Here is a 27,128-nt window from a genome sequence, read left to right on the forward strand (position 1 = left end):
AAAAATGGCTTCACATTCTCCTTCGTAGTTTTATTTCTTTATCACCAATTCCATTATCGCCTCCTGGTTGGTTGTCATCTAAAACACAGCTATTTTTCCTTGTTTCATCAGCCCACTGGATTTACTACCTGAGTTTGTATCTAGGGAGGACATTCAGAAGCAGCCGCATCAGTTGCAGATGGTTTATCAACCAACTAAACCTGATTGTAAATGGTGGTACAGCAACATTGCTAATGAACAATATAAATGTTATCTACAACTTTAAAGTTAGCATTTGGTGGATGTTTAAATGCAGGGACCATGGAGTACAAACAGTGTGTCAAACCCACAGTTTTAGACTATCATCCATCCATTTTCTAAACTGGATCCCAGTGACTTTGGGCCTTAGGCTACACCCTGGACAGTGGCCAACTCGTCAGGGGCTAACACAGACACAGACAAGGACAGACAACCATTCACTCTCACATTCATTCAATACGGGCAATTTAGAGTTATCAATTAACCTACACATGCATGTCTTTGGACGGTGGGAGGAAGCCGGAGAACCCGGAGAGAACCCACGGTAACACGGGGAGGACATGCAGACTCCACCCAGAGAGATTGTGTGATGTTGGTCTGGTCCGGGAATCGATCCCACGAACCCACGATCTCCTATCTATTGGGAGGCAGGAGCTTTAGCCGCTCTGCCACCGTGCACCCAGTTTTAGTACTATGTTTAATCAAATTAACCTACTATACAAAGCTACTTTAGTGCTTCATCTAAGCCTGTTTCAACAACACCCTGGCCAATGATCAACAGCTGTGTTATCAAGAGCTTGTCAGATCGGATGCTGAATAGCTGCGTACAATAAAAGACATTCCTGGTTCTTGACATGAAAGTAAGGATGGATGCACTGATGTGAAAGAAGGAAGTAAGACTGGGAGGGAATAAGGGGGAAGAGATGGATGATGGGAAAGTGGAAATAGACGCAGGTCATGACTTCAGTAAATGGGGGCAGGGGGCTGGTTGAAGCCCTGATGGAGTGAGGTGAAGGAGGAAGACAAGCAGAGGTGAAAGAGAGACTCATGTGTTTTACAGCAATTTAAAAAAAGATTGACAGTGTATAGCAGAGTATAACAGACAGAAGACAGTAAGAAACAGGGGAGCTGTTATTACGTAAAGAGGAAGTGAATGCAGAAGCGTGTAACAACAAAAAGAGAGATGCCACATGTTTAACATCAGTCATGCTTCTTATGATCTGTCTTGTGAGGAGAGGGATAAAGTTAGAGACAAGAGATGGTCAGAGATAGTGAGGCACAATGAAACAGTGGAGAGAGGAGCAAGTATGATTAATTTACTACAGGGCTATTTCAAAAACTATATAAAATAAAACATGACCTGGGTGATCAAATTTCTGAAACTATATATGGGCAGTATCAAAATATGGAAAGGAACACAGTTATAAAGAAAGTTATAATATGGAAAGGAAGCCTACTGTAGTAGCTAAACCAGATATGATGATGAGATAAGATATGATGAGAGTACAAAGAAAGCTGTCATAAGATGTGGGAAAAAATACTCAAGACATTTACAGATGTTTTAGGGTGCCTTGCAATAGAAAAGCAGTAAGTCTGTTCACTTCGGAAGTCGCTTTCACACAACATTAACTGAACAAGATTAGATAAAATACACGAGGGGCAGCTTCATCTGTGCCAGTGTTATGACAACTGTGGATCTACTGTTTGTGTACTTGATGCTCCCGGGGAGCAAATGGATCATTTGGCAGCAACTCTGCAGCCTGAGGTTTCCTCCAACGTGGGAAAAAACAAACTTGTATTGTATCACTACTAAGCCTCCTTAGTTTACAGATCGACACTGAATTAAATAGACACTAGTTAGTGCGAATGAGTGTTAAAGAAAGAGCAAGAAAGGTGCAAAAACAGAAGAGCAAAAGAAAAAGACTGGAGCCAAGGACTGAAAGAAAAAAGCAAGGCAGTGTGTTAGAGGAAGGGATGTGGAGAGTGACAACAACAGATAGAAGTGTAGATAGAGAAACAAAACAACAGAGCAAATAATTCAAATTCATAAAAGGTCATATTGAAGTAAGAGTGCATGTAAGGGCAATAGCCCCCAACGTGCCAAGGAGACAGTCTGCCCACTCTCTTACTGAACAGAACCACCCCCACATTGAAAAATGCAGACCAGTTTACTCAGGCCATGTCTACAATGATGTGGACACATTTGAATTTCTTTTTCTCTCTGTTTTGACTTTCCATCCATAATAAGGTGGCATTTTCGACCCCTGAAAAAGAGACTTTTCGAAAGACACTGTCAACAGTGAACAGTGATTATGAAAACACTGGATTGTGTTGTAGTGTGGATGGTAAAAGCTTTTCAAAAATGCTGCCCCACGTACAAGGCTGAGTCATTATCACAGCGGCCCGGGTTCGAATCCAACCCGCGGCGCTTTGGAAACTTGCCCTTATGAAGCCATACAGAAAACGTGAACCAGTTTTAAGGTTTGTGCAAGAGCAACAGCAGCGTGCTGACAGCCTATGCTTCTCTCCCCCCTGAAAGCAGCCACATGTGCACACAACACCTTGAGAGTCATCCCTTACAGAGGAGCACTTCTCGTTGAGCTCTCACTAATCACTCTGGAGGAAGCTGCTCAAAGGAGGAGGAGGGGGAGAAGATGAAAGCAAACAAAGTGAGCGTGAGGCTGAGAGGGCATTCCGGTGAGCAAGCCCAGACAACCAGAGCTTTATTGTATTCTGCTTCCACACAAGAGAAAGGAACAGGAGAAAGTGTCTGCATGTGCAAACATGCAAACACTTCACACATTATCACTGTTCTTGAGAGCACCCTGTGTTGACACCTTTAATTCCCTAACCCTCAAATAGCCTCAATACAAAAGCTAAAATCCATACTTTTCTGCACATTGTTGCATTCATCGGTGGCAACAAGCCTACAGTGAAGATGATGAGTTTATTGTAAAAGGTTGTGGTGTGGCCAGGTGTTCAATTGAATCAGCCCTTCCAAAAAAAGTGTGAAACCCTGTAAAATGCTTTACTTCATGTGTAATGGAGGTAGTGTACTGTCCAGGATGTTTCCATACTAACAAAAATAAAACAGGAAACTCACTTAATCACTCACCACTTACCCTTAACCCTCACTCTAAATATAATGACTGTCAAACTCATCTTTGAGTAGATGATACTATTGTTCTTTCTGATTCTGTTCAATTAGCCAATAAGAAATTATAACTCTTCTTTGATGCACTGAAAGACATACTTGTTAACCTTTGAGACAGATATAGAAATATCTATCTCAAAGATACAGATCACATTAATGACAGCAATCTCCTCTGTAACCAGATTTATTACTACGAGGATCGCAGAATATAAATACCTTAGCATCTGGCTCTATAAAAAAAAATAATTTTATTGATTGACTGATTTACAAAAGACTGCTTTTAGTGCTCGTGCAAGAGTTAATGGAATAATCTGAAAAATCTAAAATAATCTGCCACATGTAGACCTTTGAAGAACTGAGAAACTGCCACATTGGCATCACTTTGCAAAAATGTCCTCACTTGCATGGTCTATAAAAAGGACACATGCATTCATATAGGTACAAGCATAAGTGGACACACCCATATATGCTGTATATACTCCATCATGGTCTCTCACATATCCTCTTTCCCATGACCAACGTTTTAAACTCAGCAACTGACCTCAACTTCACGCTGAAGAAAAGAGCTGATGCAATAATGTGTCAATAAAAGCCATAGTGTGTGAGCGTGTGTGTGTGTGTGTGCGTGCAGGTGCTTGTGCCAGTGCACTGTACACAAGCTCTTCATCAATCTGACAAGGCGGATAAAATGCCACAAAGAGGGGAGTGACAGCTGGGAACCGCTTCTTCCCCTTCACGGACGGCCGATTCATGTGACAGAGGAAGAGGTGGAGCGGAGGAACAGAAAAGAACTATTACTTCGATTTACACAGCAATTTGCCAACACTATAAGCAAATTGAAAGGCTGTGGGTAACTGCTAGAAATAAGAAATAAGGAGTGTGTAAAAATAGTCAAGGTAATAAGGGGTAAACTCTAAACTAATACTATGGGAATACAAAAATGGTTAAAATACCACAAGCCTTGAAGTTAACATAACTATTAAATCCAGCTCCTTTGAAAAGGGGGTCTATATGTTAAAAATTACAAATGTTCCATATGACATAATTTGCTGACACAAACCTTTTAGTAAAATGGTGCAGTAATGATTTATGTTCATGAACGTAAAGTGTCTGGAAGCTCACACTATTAAATATGACATGCAACACTTCATAATAGAGTAGTAATTCTGGAAACACTAGTGCACTTTCACAAATCAGGCAACACGGTACTTTACCCAGTACAACACACACACACACACAATTTCTATGAGGGGCAATGAAGCAGCCAAGCGACATCCCAGTGGTCTCCTAAGAGGCCTGTGCTTGAACATTAGGCCTGGGCTTTGCTCCAGAGACGGCACTGTGCCATACAGCTGGTTTGGCACACGCTGACAAACACACACACAGACACACACACACCTCTTTGCAATGTACATTGTACCCACTCATTAATGCTGCTTTTCACGCTCTCTCACTCACTGACGCACACACCTGATCTGTATTTGTAACCTGAGCAATGCTGAGCCTGCCTGCCAGTAGGGGCAAATAGAGCTTAACAACAAACTGCCCCTGGGAGCACATTTCTGCTTTTGTTAAGTGTGTTTATCCTTTCTCCCGCCTACTATCTGTCCTTCTTTTCCCTCCTCTCTTCCCTCCTTTTCCTATAATAGAGGTTGTCAGGTGAAGGTGGGGTCTCCACTCTGGTGCTTTTTTTTCTCTCCCCCTCTGTTAAGGGAAAGTAAAAGTGAGAGAGGAACAGGGTCAGTTGGACAGATTTTGACAGAAGTAGCAAAACAGTGACACAGAGATCCAGAGAGATGGAGAGGTGGAATAGAAAGCTAGCTGGATCAAGTAGCCTGTGGTATTAGCTGGCTGACCTGTGGGGTCAGGCCATAGTTTGGGCCTGAGGTGATCTGAGCTGTTGTCTTTTAAAGGGCTGAAGAATTGGGGGGGGGGGTTGGACAACAGCTTTGAGGAATGATGATTTGATAATGCATCGAGTAAGGTTGCCTTTTCCTGTATAACATTACACGGCTGGAAAGAGGTGCAGCTCCTATTAAGTGCCCTAAGTCCCAACCACACTAAAAATTACTGTGGTAACAGGTTGGTGTTGAAGTTGCAAAGACACTCTTTTGACTGAAAAGCCACAGGTTCAATGCCTGCCAACAGCTGAAATGTGTTTCAAACCCCATGATGGTGATGTATTTGCCCTATAAATTGGGTGTATTTTGACATATCCAAATAACCAGAAATGCACACAGAAATTATGTATATTTTACCCCCAGATACCATTAATCTGACTCCTTAAAGCTAGCCTCTGGAAATTGCAACATCATATTGCAGTAACTGGACATGCCAATGCATACCTAATTGAGGATTAAACCTGCAACAAGACTTTTAAAGAATTTTAAAGTGCACCACAAGTGAAAAGGTTTCTGCAGATACAACTTCTTGGTATTAACTTTTAGGTTCAAAAGATTTTTGAACCCTCAGAAGCTCGCTCTTTTTGGGCTTTGAGGCGTGTCACAGAGTCAGCCCATCAGCCATGCAGTTCAGTCTAGACTGATGGACCTACATACCCACGCCCACACACACGGGTCTAGGCTGCATTACACAGAAAGTGTCTGTGCAAAGTGTCAGAAAGCTAATGACCCAGATCCTCCACTCACCCACTAACTTAACATGACAAGCTAAAACTCTGAAACATACATTTTCTGGGTAGGAGGAAAAGAAAAATCTGACATCACCATTAAATTAGGGCTATGTGATACAGGCATGCTGAGAGGTATATTTGAAGAATATTGCAAAACGAAAAATGAGTAGTGGTAGATTTTTTTAAATATTTTTTGGATCATTTTCATGCATCTACTGGAGAGTAGACAATAGAGACAGACAGGAAATGAGGGGAGAGAGACATAGGGAATAACATGCAACAAATGTCCCCAGTCAGATGCAAACCAGGAACATTGTTCAGGAACGGGCAGTGCCTTAAACCCCTAGGGCACCAGGGCGCCCAGAGTGGTGTTAAGTTTAGCATTGCTAGATTTATCTACATCTTTTCTTTAGCTCTTGTTTCATTCCCTAACACGTTTACATTACACAACAATTATACAATCACAGGAATATTTTTTGACGTTAAAAACCTGAGCGTTGTGGCTCTGACCCTTGTAACCTTTAACTCTTGGCTGCTGGTATTGATGCAGATGCAGAACATGAAGCCTTCTCTGTGGCACCAATAATGGAACTGACAAAAAAACCAAACATAAGATGGAACATCTGAGCTTCAGCAGGAATTTTGTCCACTTCACAAGCCACTTTGGCACTGAACCAGCTACATCTCAGTCGTTGCTTCCCATTCTATTAAAAACTACTTGGCAGGTGTGAAAGTGAAAATGATAAAAACTGTTTGTTGTTCCCATGCTGGACCCCATGATCCTGTGAGAGGGTATGGTGTGCACGCACAGGTGTGTTTCTACCCTATAGATCCCATGACAGATTCCAACCACATTCCCACATCTATCACTGAGTGGAGTCTTTGGTGGTGGGAAGTGGGAATGTCATGCCTGTTTGGGAAAGTTTGGGATCGACTTGCCTTATAGGATTTGCAAGGCCAGACAGGTCTGGGCATTCCTGACAGTGTGTGGGATGGAGAAAGGACGGTGTGCGTGCGTGCGTGTGTGTGTATGTGTGAGAGAGTATGTGTGTTCTCTCCTCTCCCCTAGGCTGGTGTCAAAGAAAACCTGACTCTACTGCAGAGGAAGTGAAAACAGTCCCCTGCAAAAAAAAAAAAAAAAGTGTATGTACTTGAAGCTCTTTTCTCTGTGTCTCTCCATATATTTTGTCTGTGCCAGTATTGCCAGTTTGTGTGTACATGTGTGACTGTGGATGTACGTTACATATCCTGTCCGTATATGATCTGGGTACGTGTGTGTTTACACTGGTAGTAAGTTGTTGAAGGTGTGTATGTGTGTGTATGTGTGTGTTTTCTCAGGGCGATAACTGAGTCCTGGTCAACCAAACCAATCCAAACACACACACACACACACACACACACACACACACACACACACCAACCACTCAAAGTCTTTCGTCATTCATCTGTAAGGCTTTACAACATGAGTCCCCTATCAGTAGTCAGGAAGACCATATGAAGAAGGGAAACAATAGAGATTGTGTGTGCACTTGTAAGAGTTTAAATAAATAATAAAACACTCTTACAGGGTTAATGTTTGAATGTTTGAGGCCCCAGCAACACCCATTAATTAGATTCTGTATATAAAAGCCAAGAATATCTGGCAGCAGGAAGTAGACAGCAGGGCCAGAGGGCAAACACTGCCAACTGAATCCTATCAGTACATAGCCAGAGTCAGAAATATGTCTAATATACGCGTCATAAGGTCAGGGTATCTGTAAGTTGTAAAAACTCTCATTTAAAACACTTTTTAAGCTATTTAAATGTCATGTGGAACTGGATTTAAGATAAATTAAAAAAAAAAAAAATGAAGTGACTATTACTGATTGGGAATAGCCAATGAAAAAGCCCTGAAAATACAACATTTTAAGTTAAAGACAACATTGCCAGAAACCAGTAAGTCTTGACTGAAATCATTCAGCCTAGTATTACCACAAAAATAATAATCAATGAGACAAGATTACTGTAGCAAATTCCAATACAGACAGACTTGTATGTGTTGTTGTCTAGAATCAATTATTTTTATATGACAGCATAGATTTGCATTGTTCTGTCTTGTTTCAAGATACTCACACCCGTGTACAATTCTTTAAAACAAAGAAAACTGCTGTTTGCTGTTTTTTGTAGCCAAATGATATTTAAGAAAATGACATTCATGAAACGTATTGTACCTCTAATTAGTGTATTTAAGGCATTTTAATGTTCTTCAATCCCTAAATTTAGATCATGCAGGCATTGCTTGCGGTTTTAAGGATTCCTTCGTACAAATGAGAGAATAGTGCTGTGTGTATGCAATGTATACTTTGAGGTAGGTGTGTGTAAATTATGCTTGCCATTGTGTGTGCCTTTGTGGCGACAGGAACTATGATTATGTGTGTGTCATACAGAGAGTTCTGAAATGGCAGCAAGCCGCTTTGTGAATACAGACCTTGCTGAGCAAGCAGAGTTTTGCTGAATAAGACCAAAGCTGGAGACGACTCAACCCTCATTGTACTAGCTGTTAATAGGAGCCTTCAGCAAGCAGACAGGTAGAAATTAGTGGATATGTAGTGCCACCCCCAAGAAAAGTCTTGGGGGTGGCAAAAGGGGGGAGGAGATTGGTCCCCTGCTTTACAAGCCGCTCCAATATAGGGTTTCTGGCTTGAATCCTATACCAGCAGAGAAAAATGAGGCAAGTAATTCTCATGTTAAAACACTCCCAAAAACGGCTGCCAGGGGGTGCTAGCCAGCAGTCTGTGTGCCTTAATCAACTCCCTGTAGATAAATCACGATTTAGATATCCAGGGAAACACCAGATAATATGTACAGGTCTAGTCATGTCACTGGTGGCACAAGACATAAATAATAGTCAACAACTAAAGGGGTAGTTTATGGTGCATCTGTGCCAAAAACAAAAATCTTCTCCATCCGTCTCTGGTTACTATTAACGCCAGGCTCAAACTGAGACCAGAGGCATACTGGTGGTCTGACTCATAGAAGTCTCATCCCACCCATACACTCAACAAAGGAGCACACCAGACATTTGCGATATTGTGTGGTTGGGTCTGGTTCATGACCTTTGAAAACACAATGATTTTCCAAATTATGATTCATTCACACTTTAAACAACTGTGCTACATTTTTTTCCTTAAAAGTCTGAAAAACACAAACAAATAATTCCACTATTCTACTGGAGTGCCTACACTCACACTGACATATATTTAACATAACTGTCAATGCAACCAATAAAGGCAGTCTCTTTTTGAAAGTGGGTGTCAATCATTTTAAGTGGTAGATATCTGATTTTTCACAAGTATGCAGGAACACCTAAGGCGTCTAGAACATTTTAGATAGTGTTTTCCAATTTGAAGTGACTAAAAACATTTGACCAAGTTGAGAGACGCCATTTGGTAAAATCAAAGAGGGTGTCATTATAATGTATGCATTGTTGCTGAATAAGTAACAGTCACCATGCTCTGATGTGAGAGTGTATTTGATGGAGAGAGAGCGAGTGAGCAAGTCTGGGCTTGTCTTTTAGGCATGTGGGCACTATGTGTGTGTGTGTGTGTGTGTTTGTGTGTGTGTGACAACCCTGCTGATTGAACTCACAATTTGCAAACACCAATAAAGCCTCCAAATATAAAGTAAAAAACGCATTTGCGTGTATGAGGGATCTCACCACGGACAGGTATGTCATGTATATGTGTAGCGTTTAGTCTTGTGGAGCCAGCCATACATGCACGATATACACATATGGGTTTAGGCATAAATGCAGGTGGGGACCTTAAAATGATAAACTTACGTTTTAAATTACTCTTACCTAGTGAGACTAGTGCATATCAGTGCACACAACTCTGTTCACAATGTGGCAGCATTGCTGCTTATTATATGATTGCTACCAAGTGTCTGAGAGAACAGCAACAGTGAATCCGCCTAAAAAAGAAGCTCAAAAAGCAAATTGACATTGCCAGTTGACGTATTAACTTGCCTGCACTATATCAGTTTGATGTTTTAACTGAATGAATACTGCTATATCAGACTAGTCAATACCATTTCTTTTAGCACTACTGCCACCTACTGACAACTTAAAGATTTCCTATGAATTAAGTATTTACTAAATACAACATACTACAAGATGAGGTATGGGAGCCAGTGTATGTGTCACACTGGGGTCTAGTCTCATTTTCACTTTGGCCTTCAAGTGTACGCGTGTGTTTTTAATTATATATATATAAAAAATATTCTGCAGTAAGTCTTTGTGTGTCTTACTGAGATCCTCGGCCAGCTGGACTCGGCGGCCTGTGATGAGCTGAGTCTTCCTCTCCATGTCTTCCCCGAAGTCATCCAGCACCTCTTTCACGTTTTTCTCCAACCGACGCACTGAGAAGACAAATGGAGGAATAAAGACACACACATACACACACACAAAGCATAATAATCAACAATGCATCAGATTCTTCTCTCAATGTTCCCGTTGAATGATATGATCAACATATTTTACCATCATTAAAATGATTGACAGAGGAATTGTCTATTCTCACAATAGGCAGCTGCCCCAGTCAACCATATTTAGACCACTTTGAACAATATGGTTTCATCTGGTTGCTCGGGGTGATCACCACTTTTTAAAAAGAAAAAATTCTGTGTCCATTGAACTCCTAAATGCCCAAAAGTGCTACTGTTGGAACAATGTACTCCTTCAGAAAGAGGAAAATCGTAAGTATGGCGTAAAATTCTAGCAATAACGTCAGCGTTATAGCAGCTCACACGATAAGTACCAGTACAAAACAGCCAAACCCAACTACATGATAATTTGACAATTTATCAAAACTTGAGAGGCAATGCAAGGCTGACTAATAGGACTGGGTATGTAAAAAATAAACAGTGGCAGAGAGTTTGACATATAATCAAAATGAGATTTCCAAAGGCATCTATATTCGCCCTTTTATCTTTAAATGATGGATACCACATTTTGGAATTCAGTCTTCCTAAGTCCTTACCCTCAGTGTTGGTGAGCTGCTGTCGGAGAGTGTTGGCTGTGATGACCAGCATCCTCTGGATTCTCCAGAACAGTACCACATCATTGCACTCCAACTGGAAAAAACATTCAGGCACACAGCTTAGCTTTTCACACATTGACCTTAAACATAGCTGAGGATAAGGTGGAAAAGAAAGGCAACTTAGGATTACTCATTCTCTATCCTTACCTCTGAGTCAACAAAGTGTCTCTGGTAGTAGTAGAAACCTCTCTTGCAGAGGTTACAGTGGCCCAGCGCATTCTGCAAGAAGTGTCTGCGATACAGCTGATGCCACGTGTCCTTGATCTGACCAGGTAAGGAAGTCAGTAATTCAGCAGAGAATGGATTGTAGGCATAATGAAAGAGGGTACACATACACTGTATGCATGCTACAGCTGTTATCATTTTGATTGAAAAATAGCAAGCTTGTGTTTTAAATTAGCAAAGACCAAGATGATTCAAACTGGCAAAAAGATAAATAAATAAATTGAGAAATAATAAAGAGCATATGATTTTCACTATTGTCAGTATTTATAACATTAACATATTTGTCCTATCTCTTGTTTAGAAGCTCAGAGACACAGGTGTTTTGATCTCACCAGCACAGGGTCAACTTCAACCCCTCGTCCCTCCAGATTCTTCCTGACTGTGGTGACCTCGTCATTGGCCAAGTAGGCTGTGTGGTCATCGTGTAGCTTCAGCAAGCGCTCCAGCTCATTTTTTGTTTCATTACGAATGTGCTAAAAGGTCAAAGAAAATGAAGTGAGCACTGTCCTCATAGTGGCAAATGGATATTTAGATGTAGATGATAATTTAATGTATTGTGTGCTTCCATCAAGCTCTTAGACTTAAAGTACTGTACATTGGAATTGGCACTAATGTGGCAACTAGTATTATACAAGCCTAATGAGTGCTTTATGATCCTTCCACTTTAAAATCTTTGTGGTGCCTCTAAAAAACCAGTAGTTATACCCAGGAATTGGGGGAGACTCCTCAAACTCTGACCTGATCTGGTGTGCGATTCGTCCAGTTCAGCCACCTCTGCTTCCAGTCTGGACCCACCATATCTCTGATTACTGACTCAGCTACAAGAAGAGAGAAGAGCAAAAGAGAAAGACAAGGAGAAAAGACATGAGAGACTGAAAATGAAATGTATGTTGTGAGTATGTTACTTACAGTAGAAGCCATTTCTATCCACAGTATTTCACACAACCATGAAATCATGTCATGAGCATTCATGGCGCCACAGAAACAGAGCTCCAACTGTGGCAGCATAGCAGACAAGACAAGATAGCACTGAAGCATGACCACTTCTCACAAGCTGTCCTCTTCCTAATATGTGCATCTAGGACTTGTTAAACGATGTACCCCAAAACGTGGCATATGTGCCAGAGCAAACTTAAGAATCTGTTCTGTAATTTAAATGGATCTGACCTGACTATGTTAACACTAACCTTTTGTCTTAATGGGGAGGAAATGTTTAAAAAAAAAAAAAAAAAAAAAAAAAAAAAGCTAGGCAGGTAGAGAAGGCTTTCAAACATTTTACTCACTGATGTGCAATCTTTGTTTTTAACATCTGTGTTTGTAAAAACATGACAATAAATTACCTTGAACTGTGTTAGTGCCATAATTAGCAATCTGATCAACATATCTACACAGGGCTTTGAAACATATTGACAGGTAAGTTATCACATGGTTAAGACTGGGAAGGGAGTCTAGTGCTGGGTAAGTGACACTGTATGAGGCCATCATGGCTAACATACTGTCTTTGAGGCGTGACTGCAGGGTTTCCTCCATGAACTGGATGGCTGCATCCCATTGGGGCTTGTCTGTGATGGAACGGTCTTCTAAGGCATTGTGCTGGATCACCCTCTGATCACACACACACACACACACACACACACACGGGGGGGCAAGAAGAAAATCACAGTAATTGCTTGAGTTGCAATGTAATCACAATGCATATTAAGTCCTGTACCAGATGTGCCTTTTGTTAGCATCAATTGGTATTTGCATCAGTGTTAGCAAGACCAGTTTCTTCACATTCATCATACATTTTCATGAAATTGTGTCTGCTTAGGGAAGTGTTAAATCAACTAGTGCATATGCTCTCTGTATCCTTGCACCCAGGGTAAGTGGATTTACTGTGTGTTTACCAGGCTGTCCATGGCCCTCTCATTCCACTTGTGCCTCTTGATGCTCTCATCCTTCACAGCCTCCTTCAACTTGTCAAAAATGTCATCCTGGTCTTTGCCTTTGTATTCAGCCATGAAGCGGGCAAACTCTTCCTGCAGTGTCTCCCAGGCAACCTAATGGGAGACAAAGTATATGGGGAAAGAGAAGGTTCATATTACCATAAGGCCATTGCCTGAGTCTGTGGCACAGTATGTGAACCAAATATAAGTTAAGAACAATGAGTACATTACAATGCTAAATTATAGAATTTGAATGTCAGTAAAATGCCAAATCATTCAGTAATAAGTCAATTTTACAACAGGAACAAACTCATGACCCGATTTATATTAAGAAATTTCCTCATATCAACTTAAAATATCTGATTTAACCAGTTTGATTTGATTGCTCTCCCTTTAAACAATCTGAAATACATAATGACTAGTTGTATAAAGTCATACAGTCTGCATTACCTCCAGTGCTTTGTGTGGAAGCTGCTTGTCGGTCCACTGCTTGAGCTTGATGTCTACGGTGGTGTTAAAGGTACCCGAGTCCATTGTTTGGGCAGCAGGCAGGTAGATGTTCTCAATCACATGGGTAGAAACACGTTCCCACAGCTTCTTCTGCAAGATGGCCTCCCTTGGAAAGTAAAAGAGCCATGACAACTTTCAGTAACTGGAGGGAAGAAGATATCTTTTGTTTGGCACCTCTAGTTGTTGTGATTTTGGTTCTCTGCGTTCTGACTTCTGGTTACATGCTGAAGGTGCTTCAACCATACTGTAGATGTATGTAACTTACTTTTTTTTTGATTCTGATATATTTTTAGATTTAAGATGGAACAAGCAAGAGTGTGAGGTAAGAAAATAATCAGTGAAAAGGGATCATTCTTGGCTGAACTGCTTTCACTTGTGTAGAGTCAGTGCTGCTGCAATTGCACTTGACTGTAAATTCCAATACAGCTCATGTCTGACCCTGTTAGCAGCTAACAGCTTCCACACTCTCACTCTCTCCACAGGAGTGTGGCAATGGAACAAAACCCTCCCCAAGTTCCCGTTAGACCAGACCAGTGTTGTGCCTCTCTCATTTATCATAAATGCACTCTCATATTTCATTAGGCTCCCCTTTTGTTCAGGCTAGCACTCCTCACTGTCAATAAGCACTATCTCCAATAGTGCTGGCTGGCTGCTGGCTGGCTAACAGGGCCACCCCTGTTCCCGTCCATAGGCCATTCATCAGAGTATTGATCTGGAAGAACTGATGGCACGCACACTGGAGACGGCCACAACACCATGCATACATTTCATTTAGCAAGGTTTTCCCTCATTGGGGGGGAGGTATAACTATACATTCATGCACACATACACACAGACAGAGATAGACCTGCAGTTTGCAATAAAAATAGCTTTCCACTCATGTCTGGTTGAGTGCTGGATCAGTTTAGTCATCATAAGGTGGCACCTTATTAAAACCAATACTCTCCATAGGGTGGATAAAACATTAATACTAACAATAGTAAAATTATCATCTATATTTACAATGCTAGAACTAACATCTGACCCAACTACAGGAGGAAGCACTGTGCATTTGGAAAATTGTACATCAACAATATTAGTGCTGCTAACGGTTTAAATAAATGAATATAAAAATGAAAAATCTTCAACTAGACAGAAATGTAGGTCCAATCTAAAAATCTAGACTCTTCCTAGTATTTTGTATGTTCAAACTAAACATTGATAACAGCTTTGATTTTTTAAGATAGTAACCAAAATAATGAGCCCTAGATATTAGCTCATCATTAACTTACCAGTGTTGTGGGGTCACTTGACTCAAACTAATGACTTCATCCAAGATTTCATTTTTGGCCTTTTCAAAGAGTTCATTCTGCAAAAAGACAAGATAACATCTGTAACTTCTGTATCATTAAAAACTTTCATTGTGTGCAACTGTTCTATTTGTTGTTTTATTAACTCTTGGTTTTATCTTGACACAAATTCTTTGTTTTTCCATAAACGACTTCTGTGAAAACAGTGCCACCAATGAGCTACTACTTTTATATTTCATATTTTGGTTTTTGTCGAGCCTCTATTATAGAGCAAAGTAAAAGTGTCATTTAATTTCTCACCCTGTCCAGCTCTCTCAGACGAGGGTAGTTGTTCTTCCATTCTGTCTCCAGGTTGAAGCGAGATGCTGGGTTGAGGAGAGACAGTGAAAAGGAATATTTGATCTAAACAAACCTTACATCACTACATCAATATGAATGATCTCTAACATTTTTACACAGTGACATTATAATTGAATATCAATGGTAACACCATAAAGCCTTGTTAGAAACTTAACCTGGCTCCTTAAAAATAAATAAATGTACCTTAATATGTATCATTTGGCAAATGCCTAGACGAAACTCATCTCCTCCATGTTTCTATTGCTTTTACACCTTTGATGTTACGCTCCATCAAACAGTAATTCTCTATAATGAACAGGCAATGACCATAAAGGGACAGGGCCCGCTTTGTTTTAACTGGGTATGATATAAAGGCAGCTTTCAGACTGCTAATGGTGCCTATCATTTAAAAGAAGTGGGTGAGGACACACTCACTCTCTTAACTGGTCCCTTAGGAGGAGAGGGGATGGGGCCAATCACACACTTTTTATCAAAAGTCAGAGTTTTATGCACACAGACACAGTGACACACACACACACACACACACACACACACACACACACACACACACACACACACACACACACACACACACACACACACACACACACACACACACACACACACACCAAGCCTGCTGTCCCTTTCCACAGCTCCCTATTCACAGTGGCGATTAGGCTAATTGCTGGATTGTGGGGCCACGGTGGCGCCAGGCATGGAGAATCGAGGCCGGCTGTTTGTGATTTGATGGGATATGGATCAATACACCACACAATAGGCCTATGGGAACTGCAGTTTCAAGGCCATAAATCTCATGTGCTGTTAGGAATGGGCTTGTGATTGTCTAGACTAATTGCAGTGGAAAGGCAGGACTGTGGAAAGGTGTGGCAGGATGGGCTGAGTAAGGCCAATACAGGGAGATGCGAGAGTCAGAAGAGGAGTAGTAGCACCTGTTCCCTGTACAGTTAATGGAAAAAATCGTACCATGTCCATAAACACTATTAAAACATGCCTGGGACTGTAAAAGGCGTTGGATATAAACATTCACTAAATGGTACAAATAACGAGGCATATGAATCAGTCAACCCTCCCTGGGATAAAGGTTAGTCCTGCAAGTGCAGTCATACCTTTGAAGACATCAGCCTGCTGCTCAACCGACTCCCTAACCATCTTCCAGAAGCAGTCGGAGACGGCCAGACTCAAGTTTTTTGTGGTCACCTGGTGGGCCTTCAGCATGCCGTCCCTTGTTGCATACAAACATTCATTGTCAACTTTAAAATCATTCATTTGATGAAGCATTAAAGTTTGGTGAATCAGGTGTAACTTGCCTCAGTAATCTGGAGTTCTGGAAGAAGTCTTCCTCATAGTCTTTAATGGAGTCTATGCTTTCACCAGTGCTTCCTACACATAAGTCGACAGTAGAACAAGGTGTGAGTATATGACAATTCAGTTAATGCTGGATTTCATCAATAATAATAATAATAATAATAATAATAATAATAATACATTTCAGAATAAAATACCAGACAAAAGCTTTCCTACTTAGGAGTCTCCCTGGTTACCACCAGATATGTCATGAAACCAAGTTAATGAATTAGGACATGATCAAGACCTGAGAGTCCTCATTAAGTAATGTGAAATTTTAAGCAGCATGATGGATGTTACCTTTTCCTGTCACCACAGCAAAGTAACCCAGGGCCTTCATGGGAAACAGCTTGCCTTCCACTATTTGCTGGATCTGAAAGAGAAAACGTAAAACAAAGGACTTAGATTCACACGCTAGTCCACATAGTACTAGTACAAACTTCCTCAACACTGGCTCATTAAGGGACCATCAAGTTAAAATAAAAGTGCTGAGCTCCCTCTTGTGGAGGAGCTGCATATAGCTTCACAGGGGCTGACACGTTGTCCACTGGTTTGAAAAAAATCAGTAAATGCAGCTTTTTGTTAATTAAATTCATCTTTAGGCTGGCATTGCTCACTATTTCTGCAATCTTGATGTCATTCAAGTAGGGATGATAATGATTATGATTGATTTTCTATCACTTTCAAGAATTGATGAGTCAAGAACATACTGACTAACAACGCAAATTGCATCAAATTTCCTTTTTGATGACCGTCAATAAAGAGCCTGTAGAGAGATCCATGCTGCCAGGACAATAACTGTGATGAAATATGTGATAAGTGCCAAGGCGTTAAAAGTATAATGCTTTACATATGTAAGTTAAAAAATAAAAAATAATTGGATTTTTGGGACAGTTAAGCTGTCTTACTCTGCTCGGGCTGGCCAGGTTCTTCTCAGCCAAGTCCACCTTGGTCAGGACAAAGATGGTCCTCTTCCCCTGGGGGTCCATCTGGCTAACCAAGTCTGTTACAATGCTCCGTTCTGCATCCACACTGCCATCTGGAGGGAGACAAGAAGGTTATAGGAGATAATGATAACATATCACAACAATGAGGATGGTAAAGAGTATGAAAACGATCAAAGACTTAGATTTGGTGTTTTGGCACATAAGTGGAAGGGTCTTTAAGTCAGTTCTCTGACAGACCATCTCCCTGCTCACTATGACAAATGCTGCCTCTATATATGATTGTTACAACTGCAAATAGTATATCATGGCTCACCCTGAATACAGAGGATGATTGCATTGGGATTTTGCATGTAGGCTTTGCTGATGCTGAAGATGGTTTCCTTAGTATCTGATGCCATGCCTGCAGTCACCGTCTTAGAGAGACACACATTAAAAAAAACCTTTTAAAAGACTGAAATTGTATTACTGTATTTGTGAAGACAAGTTTGGTCTATTGGCTTTAATTTTACATGACAGAAAAATCTAATTCCACAAACATGCAACATGTACGTGTTAATAAATCTACATACTGAGCCATTACCTCAAACAGTACAAGAAAAATATATTATCTGAAACAGACATCCTGTAAAGAATAATACGGAAACTCATAGCAATAATGAAAGTGTGAAATAAAATAAAAAATAACATGTGTATACATTACAGAAAGTACCCAGTACACATTCAAAGAAATTTGTAAACATTCCCACCCTTATTAACTGAAGAATGTATACTCACACTGATGACACCTGGTAAGTCAACAAGGACCATCCTCTGGATGCCGGGGCCTTTGACGCTCAAGGATATCGTCTGACATGCAAAAAATAAACATCATTATTCTATGAAACATTACAGAAGTAATCCAGCATGTAGCAGCTTTGTTAGCAATCTAAATGGAAGCCAACCTCAGAGCTGACTGTCTGACCCTCCTTCACACTCTTCCTCATCCTCAGCTCAATCTCATGCCTCAGAGCAGCCAGCTGCAGGACAGAGGAAGAGATGCCAGATATAATGGTATAAAGAGGTAAAAATGGTAGTGCTAAAATTCATATTAGACAGATTGAGTGAATGACTTTGTGACTTACATCTTCCTCCTTGGTGAGGTCAAACTCACGGCCACTGTCCTTAAACATGGCCACATGGTGGGGGCCTTCGCTTAGTGTTACCTGCAGAAAGAATATGGGTATTGTCAAAGACACAGATTAAATTACATAAATCCATCCAAACTGGGTTCCTACCCATTTTCTAATCTCCTTAATTGTCGATTCTGGCCGGCAATGGCCGGAAATGTCATTTCATGGCCATTTCATGACAAAAAACAATTGGACAATATGTTTAGTGCGAATAAATGTGTAAATCTTTTTTTTCTGTCCTTTAAAAAGGGAAGATTACACAAACATCAGCCAGCCTGGTCCCACATACCTTGACAGGAGAGCGGGTCATCATCTCTCCTGAGCCCCTGGGGAAGATCCTGGCCTGGGCTATCATCTCCAGCACACTTGTCTTCCCAGCACTCTGATCGCCAACCACAACCACCTGAAACAGAAGAAGAGGAAATGGGTGAGGCACAAAATACAGATAAATGGACAGAGGACAGAAGAGGAGAAAAGGAAGGACAGCTAAACCCAATGGCGTAAGAACAAAGTGAAAAAGGAAACAGGAGGTATTAAGTTATCAGGATCCAAGAAATATAAGATACAAGTTTATAGATTTTGGTGTTGAGAGGATTTATTTAAACTAAGACTAAAATTCTACTAAAAAGTAAAACAAATGACAAAACAACATTTTGGATATTAGCATGTTTCTTTCCCCATTTGTATCAGAAACAAAAAATTGGAGAAATCCTTCAAACATATTGTGAATGGAGAGCTGACAAAGAGAATAGACAAATGGATAGAAATCCATTTCCAATGAACAGTAGAACTAAATTTGACCACTCCTTACCCTGGGTAAGTGGTCCTGGGTGTTGTAGTTGGCATCATAGTCCGACAAGATGTCCAGGACTTCAGAATACAAGTCAATAAGGGATTTCTACATGAGGACACAATAGTAATGGATATTAATGATATGTATCTTTAAATTGCAATTAGTTGACACTCTTATCCAGAGTGACAATGACAGCAATAAATAAAATAATAACTAAACTAACAGCTAACAAACACTTGTAGTAGCATTACAGGCACTGGACACAAATAATTTAGGAAAATATTCTGTAGAATGTAGAATGATAATGTTTGATAAAACATATCATTATATATGTGCAACCCACCTTCACTTTCCTTTGGTGAATCCCCTTATCATCTTTTTGCAGCACCACTTTCCGTAGCTCTTTATTCTCCTTCTCCAGTCTCTCCAGCATGCGCTGATATTTTAGCTATGGGATAAACAGTAGAACCAGATCAACAAACAGCATCAGCAACACTTCACATATGAAAGAACGTTTTTGCCTACACCTGGTGGTGATATTTGATCTAATGGTGCAATTGCAGGATTTACCACCTGTTTGAGCTGTATGAACAGTATAGTACAACTATCCTATGTAGGTCTAACAAAGATCTTAACCTATTTGACTTTTAGGCTATTTTTTTATCACTTTTAAGGATGTTTAATTGTGAATACTGTGAGTATTTAAAAATACTGGAAAATACAAACTCAAAGATTTGGATAACTTGCATGAAACTAACATTCCTTTGTTCAAAGAAATTCAGTCTATACTTTATGAAAAGTAACACACAATCTACTATACCTGCGTACGGAGCAGTTCTTCTTGAAGCTGGTCTAACTTTTCTTTGTCTGATGACTAGAGGATGAAGTAGAAAAAGAACAGCAACAAATTGAGTTAATGCCTCCTTTCTGTTTTGAAAATAAGGGCTTCCCATTACTCTCCATGTGCAACTTCACAAGCATGAAATCCCACCAGCACCACGGAGGTTGATTACGTGCACACTGTAATACAGAGAGAACCAGTGCTGAGAGTCAAGTTAATGCATAAAGAGAGGAACAAAAGTCAGATTTCAGGCTGACACTACTCATTCTGGTATTACTCAGCTTCGATCAGCAAGCTCTTGTTTCACAAACAGGCACAAATCACAGAGTGAGCCCTGAAAAATACAGCTGAATATAATCACAAAATCATTTAGTCATTATAGCTTGATTTTTCATGATTGGGCAAAACTCATTTGATTACATTCATTATACACTTACATGTTTGTCAGGATGAGAGACAGGACAGAAAGTAGGAGACACAGCAAACATGAACGAATGGGATTGGCAGCAGAAGAAAGGGAATTTAACAGACAGACAGACACACCAAACTACTTTATCAAATACTATTTCTACACTACACAACAGGGACAAGGAGTGTGCTGTAAATTACCTTCTAGCGCCAACAGTGTATTAAAATGTTTTAAATTCCCTTAATTATGATACTTATTTAAGCATAACAAATCTGCTCATAAGCTTAAGGCTTCTACCTTGCTGTTGATAACATAGTCAACTCTCAAAATCTTACATAACTGGGTCCATTCATGGTAGTTTCAAAAAGTGCAGCTCACACCATGCAACAGGTTGCCACTCCACTCCATGCAGTGTTTCCGTACATGAATGGAGTGCTGCTGATGATTATCCATCCATTTGCATGAGAGAGTGAGACTGAGCTACGTCACTGTTCTTCTGGAACCCGTCTATGAAGGTCCATGCATGCCTTCTCCACAGCTGGCAAAGCAAATCTTGGCACAGCCTGACAGACTATGGGGTGATACGTGGAGGCTACTTTTGGGTATTGTAGGGGACAGACTTATTGACAGGCCAATTTGTCTGCACTCATTATAAAATGAGCTTAAAAGATATTTTAAAAAAGCCATGGCTTAAAGCAGAGGACTAGACACAAAAACCTGTAAAATATAATGCAATTCAATGCAATAGCAATGCAATTAATACGTTCAGTCAGAGAGGAGTTGTTTAATTTATGGTAGTGTTGTACTGTTCTACTTTTAAGATCTTGCTGTCTATGTGGTGGACAAAATAAACATTAAATTTCAAGAGAAATGAAACATTGTCAGAATAACAAACATTGCATTCATTGCACGGCCACAGTACTGGAATGTATTATTGTGTTAAATTATTTGCAGCTGTTCATGTTGTTGCGTCCTCCATTTTCTGTATATTAGGGAGTAACAGAAAGCACTGCCACTAAATTTTAGATCTTAAATTCTTTTTAAAAGAGTTTTATCTGAATATTCAAATTGCCAGCTTTATTCTTACAATTTAAGTTAATTAAAGAGCAACGTGCTGCAGAATGCAGTAGTGTTGAAGTGTACTCTAAAGTACGTCAATACACTGACAGAACTGTTGGGTGTGCTTACAGGTGCAACAAAGCACACTTCTGAGCACATCCAACCACACCCATCAGTGACAGAACTGTTGGTTGTGGTCAGAGGTGCAACAGACTCGAAATTTTTTAACAGGGAGGGCAGTGAAACACTGCTTTTCAGTCTGGTGTTAAATTACTATATTATTTTGTCAAGGTGGCTGGTAGAAATGAAATTGTCCTACAATATACAGTATATTCTGCTTCATCTCTGCAGCTGTGATCTTTTGGTGGGAAAGGACGGATCTAAGTGGAGTGGGACCTTCACCTTGCGTTTCTGTTGAGGGGGGCTGGGGTTCGGAGGCGGACTGGGAGCAGGCTCTGGCGGTGGGGGACGCGCACTATTGGCTGCTGCGGCCCGCCGGACCTCCTCCTCGTGCCGCTGGATCTGCTGCTGAATAAGAATGAGCTCGCCAAGCAGACCCTGCTGGGGTACGTCATAGTGAGAGACAGGTAGGAGCAGCAACAAAGACAACAACCAGCCACTGGGATGGTCAGCCATACAAGCAAATACTGCACCCAAATACAGGGCAACAACAGAGGAATCCCGGCCTGTGTCTCAGTCACTGGCAATGGTGCTGTTCAGGCTGGAGAATCATGATACAGTCAAAGCTCAAATTTAACAGAATCAAGGTCTTTGGCTTTGGTGATCTTTCCACCATCATCAGTGCAATCAAACAAAGTCAGTCTCTCACAAACACAAAGGGAGATGCCAAACTTTGCCAGACTGAAGGCAGAGGAGGTAACTAATACCACAACCAGCACCTCTCCAGCAAGTGGCAACAACAGTGACTCAACAGTTCTCTTTCCTAACCATCATGCACAACTGTGGATTCATGACTGTACGTTCACCATGAATCAGACAACACTTAAACTGATTTTCATATTTATACTTAGCAGAAGAAAATACAGTCAGGGGACAGAAATTATTTTTTTTACTGTAAAAGGTAAAATAATAACCAAGTTCAGACCACAATGTTTTAATGTGCTGCAACACAATGATGTTAGGGGGTTCTGAACATAATCGGTCTGATGATGACGATGATTAAATAAGCAAAGCACTAGGATATTTATCTATCGGGGTGAAGCACAAAGCATACTGTATAGCAGGTGACATTTGCTTTAGTTCAGTGGTCCCCAACATGACATCATTTAAATTTGTGTTGTTTTTTGCTTTTTTAGCTCTGTGAAATGCAGAACGTAATTTGAAGAAAAACATGAACTATTAAGAGTTGTGTTGTGTTATATGTGCTCATGCTGGAGACCATGATTGTAGACAAAAAGCAGAGCATAGGAGAGGAACCCCAGAATCTATTTTTTTAAATGCTTCTTAATATTCATTGTCAAGCCTTCACATCATGTTTCATTGTTTAAACTTTGACTCTGTACAGTGTTAAAACACACAAAAATATAAAAATAGAACATAGAGACACTGACACAAATGAGCAAGAAACAGAGAGAACAACAGAATTGTCGGGTCTAAAATATAAAGAGTACGGTCTAGACCTGCTCTACAGGAAAAGTGCAATGAGATAACTTCTGTTATGAATTGAAACTGAATTGAACTGAAATGAAACAAATGTGCATACTAAGTGTTCTGTCAAAGATTGCTGTATAATATAACACTAGAAAAAGGAATGGTCTCCGTGAATTCGATTTCTGGAAAAAAAATCGAGAAGTATGGGAAGTAATACAGCCACTTTTGAAGCAATGATAAATATCGGTGTGCGTAAACTCTCAGGTTATACTCAGAATGAATGTCATACAGTATGTCAATGGTGATGGTAAAACCTTTATGTAATACCACACTTCAGAGCAAGCTGCTCTGTAGTGAGACTTACACTTTAGTTCAGACAACTAACCATACTTTTAATTTTACTGTTACTGTATGACCGTCATAAAATGTGAAGAGCCATTTTCTTACCATAACTTACCAAACTTATCGTATATTATACTGTAGGCTTGCAGCCAGTATGAAACTCACAATTCACATTAAGTGGAACTGATTGATTCAAAACCCACCCAAAAATATTGTATATTATACGTTTTTACACACACTAATATATATATATATATATTAAAAAAATTAGAACCTGGTTTAAGTACAACTTTTAACAACTTATGCTGCTAGGTCTTTGAAGTCTCCTTGGCACCTCAGGGCCTTTAAATGCCATGGTTTTATGCCTTGAACAGTACAAACTCATACATACATTTCTTTGAGTAGATTTTGATTCAGTCCACTACAATTCTTGCTACTGAAGTGAAAGGTAGCCAAGCTGCAGACAGGAGCTGAGAGCGACCGTGCGGTGGTAGAGTAGAGAGGACAAAGCTGAAGTCAACAGGTTTTATAAACTTGCCTTTTTGTATTGCTTGTCACTGCCATCTTGCGTGGCCGCAGCAGAAGAATCTGTGGCTTTTAGTGGAGGATCGCCTGAGGTTTCTACCAAAGGAGACACAACAACACAGAATGATTACTTATGAAAGTGCACTCTGGCTATTGAGTGCTGAAAATAAACAAGCTTAGGGAGAAAATAATGCCCATAGCGAAAAGATGCCAGATAACCATCATTTAAAGCATGCCTATGATTAGAAAAATAAGAACACCAGAGTGATGAAATTTCCAATGTTTGGAAAATCTTGCACTAAATACATATATAACATGTATGTATACACATAAAGAGTATATAAAATATACTACCAGCCAAATTTAAGAGTTTTTAATTAAGTGAACTCAACTGAACAAAAAATAAATAACTGCCAAACTCAACTTTTTTCTTAACAATAGGAATAAAGCAATAAAGCAGTCCAATCAGGATGTTGAATTTTTTGGGACTATTGAATTATTATTGACTTAAGTAATTTACTTAATTAGTAGTGACTTTACATTTTTTTTAATACTGCAGTAATATTTAAATAGTGCAGACCACAGCACAAAATTAAGATCGATGAAAGAATGTATTGTAATTAGTTCCAGTAAAGAGTAAAAAGTATCTTCAAAACATTTAGTGCGCCTAGGGTTCTTCAAATGAAAACCATCACTGAATGCTGAAAAAAATCAATTTAATTTAAACACTCTATTCAATGATCCACCTTGCCTAAAGTGCATAACTTATGTTTTTATGTGAACTAAAAAAAAGCAAATTCTGTTTAGCCATATAAATAAGGAAGGTGTTTACAAAGGCACCACACTGTAATGTCACGTGCAGAGTCAAATAGGAACATGTAAGTTAACTAAATATATAAATATAAAAACTGTCATGGAAAAAGTATTTTCCTTAAGATGTGAAAGGAACACTCCTTTGTTGATTTTATGACTCTCAGCAGAGGTGTGGTCCCGTCTGGGCAGGCAAGTGTCTGTATATGACTTTGGAAGATTAGGTCTTTCCATATACCACTGTACATGACCTTAATGCATTTTAGGGTTATTGTATATTATTATTATTATTATATTATTATTATTATTTCCTATCTATCTATCTATCTATCTAGTTACCATTATTGTGCCACATTTAAGAAAACAAACATTTAGTGTACATTTGCATATGTCAACATCTTGACATATTAAACCTTGTTAAATGTAGAATGTATTTTGTGCGCGTTTTCCAAACATTTGAGAGGAAATAACTAAAAAGCAGACTGAGATTACCCCAAAGATTTGGGAATGTTAGCGTAATTAAAGAAAGCAGCCCATACAGGCCAGGGGAGAGAGAGGGTGGAAGTCAAAGGAGGCAAAAACCACACAGGTAGGACAAAGTAAAGCCAAGGACAGTCAGGTTAAAGAAAGTCAAAAAGGGAAGAGGGGGACATACTAAAGGCGAACACGCTGGAACTGCATTTAAGAGCTTTTAGGACCAGTAAGCTAAAATTTAACCATTTAACACTTGTATTTTACTGCACTTGTGCTTGGAAATCAACTAGGGAATAGTGACCAAGTTCTCTAATGGTTTTAAAAGAATTCAGAAAGAGGAAGAGAGCTGTTATAGATTCCAGTAAACAGGTGTCAGCCACAGGGTAAAATTGGATGTCTGCATAAATAAGCATACTCCTCTAAATACCCTGAGTCTAAGATGAGACCTTTTCACCATCCTAGTGACAGGTCATACATTTCACTTAATACAGAACCTGCGTTAACCATGAACACTGCCATCGTTAGCAGCAACACTGGTCTGCAACTTGGAAGCCAACGTCCTGGGAAGATGCTCTGCTACCGCCTTTAGAGCCAAACCCTGGCAAGCAGGAACCCACAACCATACCAATATTGTGGCAAGATGGTGGTCAAACAGCAGCAGAGAGAAAAAAGGGGAGTGGGCAGCGCTACTGAGTGCGGGGTTTACACACCTAACAACAGATGCAGATCAGAAGCTCCTTTGACTTCACTACCCAAACTCACACCTGTGAAGAATGTTGAGGAGGACAGGAGGGTAGGGGAGAAGGAGAAAGGAAGAACAACACAAGATAAAAATCATAAAAGACAGAAGCAGAGGGATGGTGGTCTAAGCAGGGACACAGCTAAATGATGTGTATTAAAATAAAGCCGTTGCTGTGCCAGAGCTTCGAGTGAAGTAGTCACTTGATGAGAAACTGTTAAAAGAGATAAGCACACCCCAAACTGGGCCTGATCCTCAAGGAGCCCAAAATGTTATATTTTATCATTACCAGGCAACCAAGAGGTTGCTCTAGTTAAAAGGAATTTCTTCCTCTACTGGCTAGAGATTTGTAGGCAGAATAAGAGTTCTTTGTTACTGTGGCATTATGACATAATGTTCTCTGTTTGTTTTAGGCTTGATTTTAAGATCTTATTGATAACGTTTAAGGTTCTTCATGGCCTGGCTCTAGATTCTATTTTAGACCTTTTAATCCCTTATGAACCCTCACGTAGTTTGAGATCTTCGGACAGGGGGCTGTCTGTTCCTGAGTCCAGGATGTAAACTAAGGGGGACAGAGCTTTTGCCATCAGGGCCCAGAGGCTCTGGAACAACTTGTCTGAAGACATTACGTTGTCTGAGTCAGTGTCTTCTTTTAAGTCTCTTCTCAAAACGCATTTTTATCAGAAAGCATATCCCGATTTTACCTGAGCTGTCTGTTTATTTTAATGTTTTTATGTATTTATTTATTTTATATTTTACCATTCACTGCAGTATTTTATTTCTCTCTTTGTGAAGCACTTTGTACTTTGTTTTGATAAGTGCTCTATAAATAAAGTTTTATTATTATTATTATTATTATTATTATTATTAT

General features: G+C 39.9%; 1 protein-coding gene across 4 annotated transcripts in view; it reads right to left on the reverse strand.

Moving 5' to 3' along the window:
- opa1 (OPA1 mitochondrial dynamin like GTPase) overlaps positions 1-27,128 on the reverse strand; it is a 39,309-nt gene that overhangs the window by 8,697 nt on the left and 3,484 nt on the right. The window contains exons 5-29 of one of the 4 annotated variants that reach the window (XM_044201095.1): positions 26,229-26,282; positions 24,248-24,330; positions 22,159-22,314; positions 20,268-20,321; positions 19,791-19,895; positions 19,466-19,552; positions 18,944-19,057; positions 18,607-18,687; positions 18,427-18,501; positions 18,260-18,331; positions 17,799-17,898; positions 17,447-17,577; positions 16,839-16,911; positions 16,502-16,574; positions 16,301-16,416; positions 15,135-15,199; positions 14,817-14,893; positions 13,486-13,651; positions 12,997-13,149; positions 12,604-12,712; positions 11,846-11,925; positions 11,440-11,580; positions 11,030-11,146; positions 10,823-10,916; positions 10,092-10,202 (exon numbers count right to left, since the gene is read on the reverse strand). In XM_044201095.1, the coding sequence (XP_044057030.1) occupies positions 10,092-10,202; positions 10,823-10,916; positions 11,030-11,146; positions 11,440-11,580; positions 11,846-11,925; positions 12,604-12,712; positions 12,997-13,149; positions 13,486-13,651; positions 14,817-14,893; positions 15,135-15,199; positions 16,301-16,416; positions 16,502-16,574; positions 16,839-16,911; positions 17,447-17,577; positions 17,799-17,898; positions 18,260-18,331; positions 18,427-18,501; positions 18,607-18,687; positions 18,944-19,057; positions 19,466-19,552; positions 19,791-19,895; positions 20,268-20,321; positions 22,159-22,314; positions 24,248-24,330; positions 26,229-26,282 (2,487 nt within the window). The remainder of the gene's footprint in view (positions 1-10,091; positions 10,203-10,822; positions 10,917-11,029; positions 11,147-11,439; positions 11,581-11,845; positions 11,926-12,603; positions 12,713-12,996; positions 13,150-13,485; positions 13,652-14,816; positions 14,894-15,134; positions 15,200-16,300; positions 16,417-16,501; positions 16,575-16,838; positions 16,912-17,446; positions 17,578-17,798; positions 17,899-18,259; positions 18,332-18,426; positions 18,502-18,606; positions 18,688-18,943; positions 19,058-19,465; positions 19,553-19,790; positions 19,896-20,267; positions 20,322-22,158; positions 22,315-24,247; positions 24,331-26,228; positions 26,283-27,128) is intronic. The other 3 variants (XM_044201096.1, XM_044201097.1, XM_044201099.1) reach the window with 3 other exon arrangements.

The sequence above is a fragment of the Siniperca chuatsi genome, linkage group LG6 (genome assembly GCF_020085105.1).
Source record: "Siniperca chuatsi isolate FFG_IHB_CAS linkage group LG6, ASM2008510v1, whole genome shotgun sequence".
Lineage (NCBI taxonomy): Eukaryota > Metazoa > Chordata > Actinopteri > Centrarchiformes > Sinipercidae > Siniperca > Siniperca chuatsi.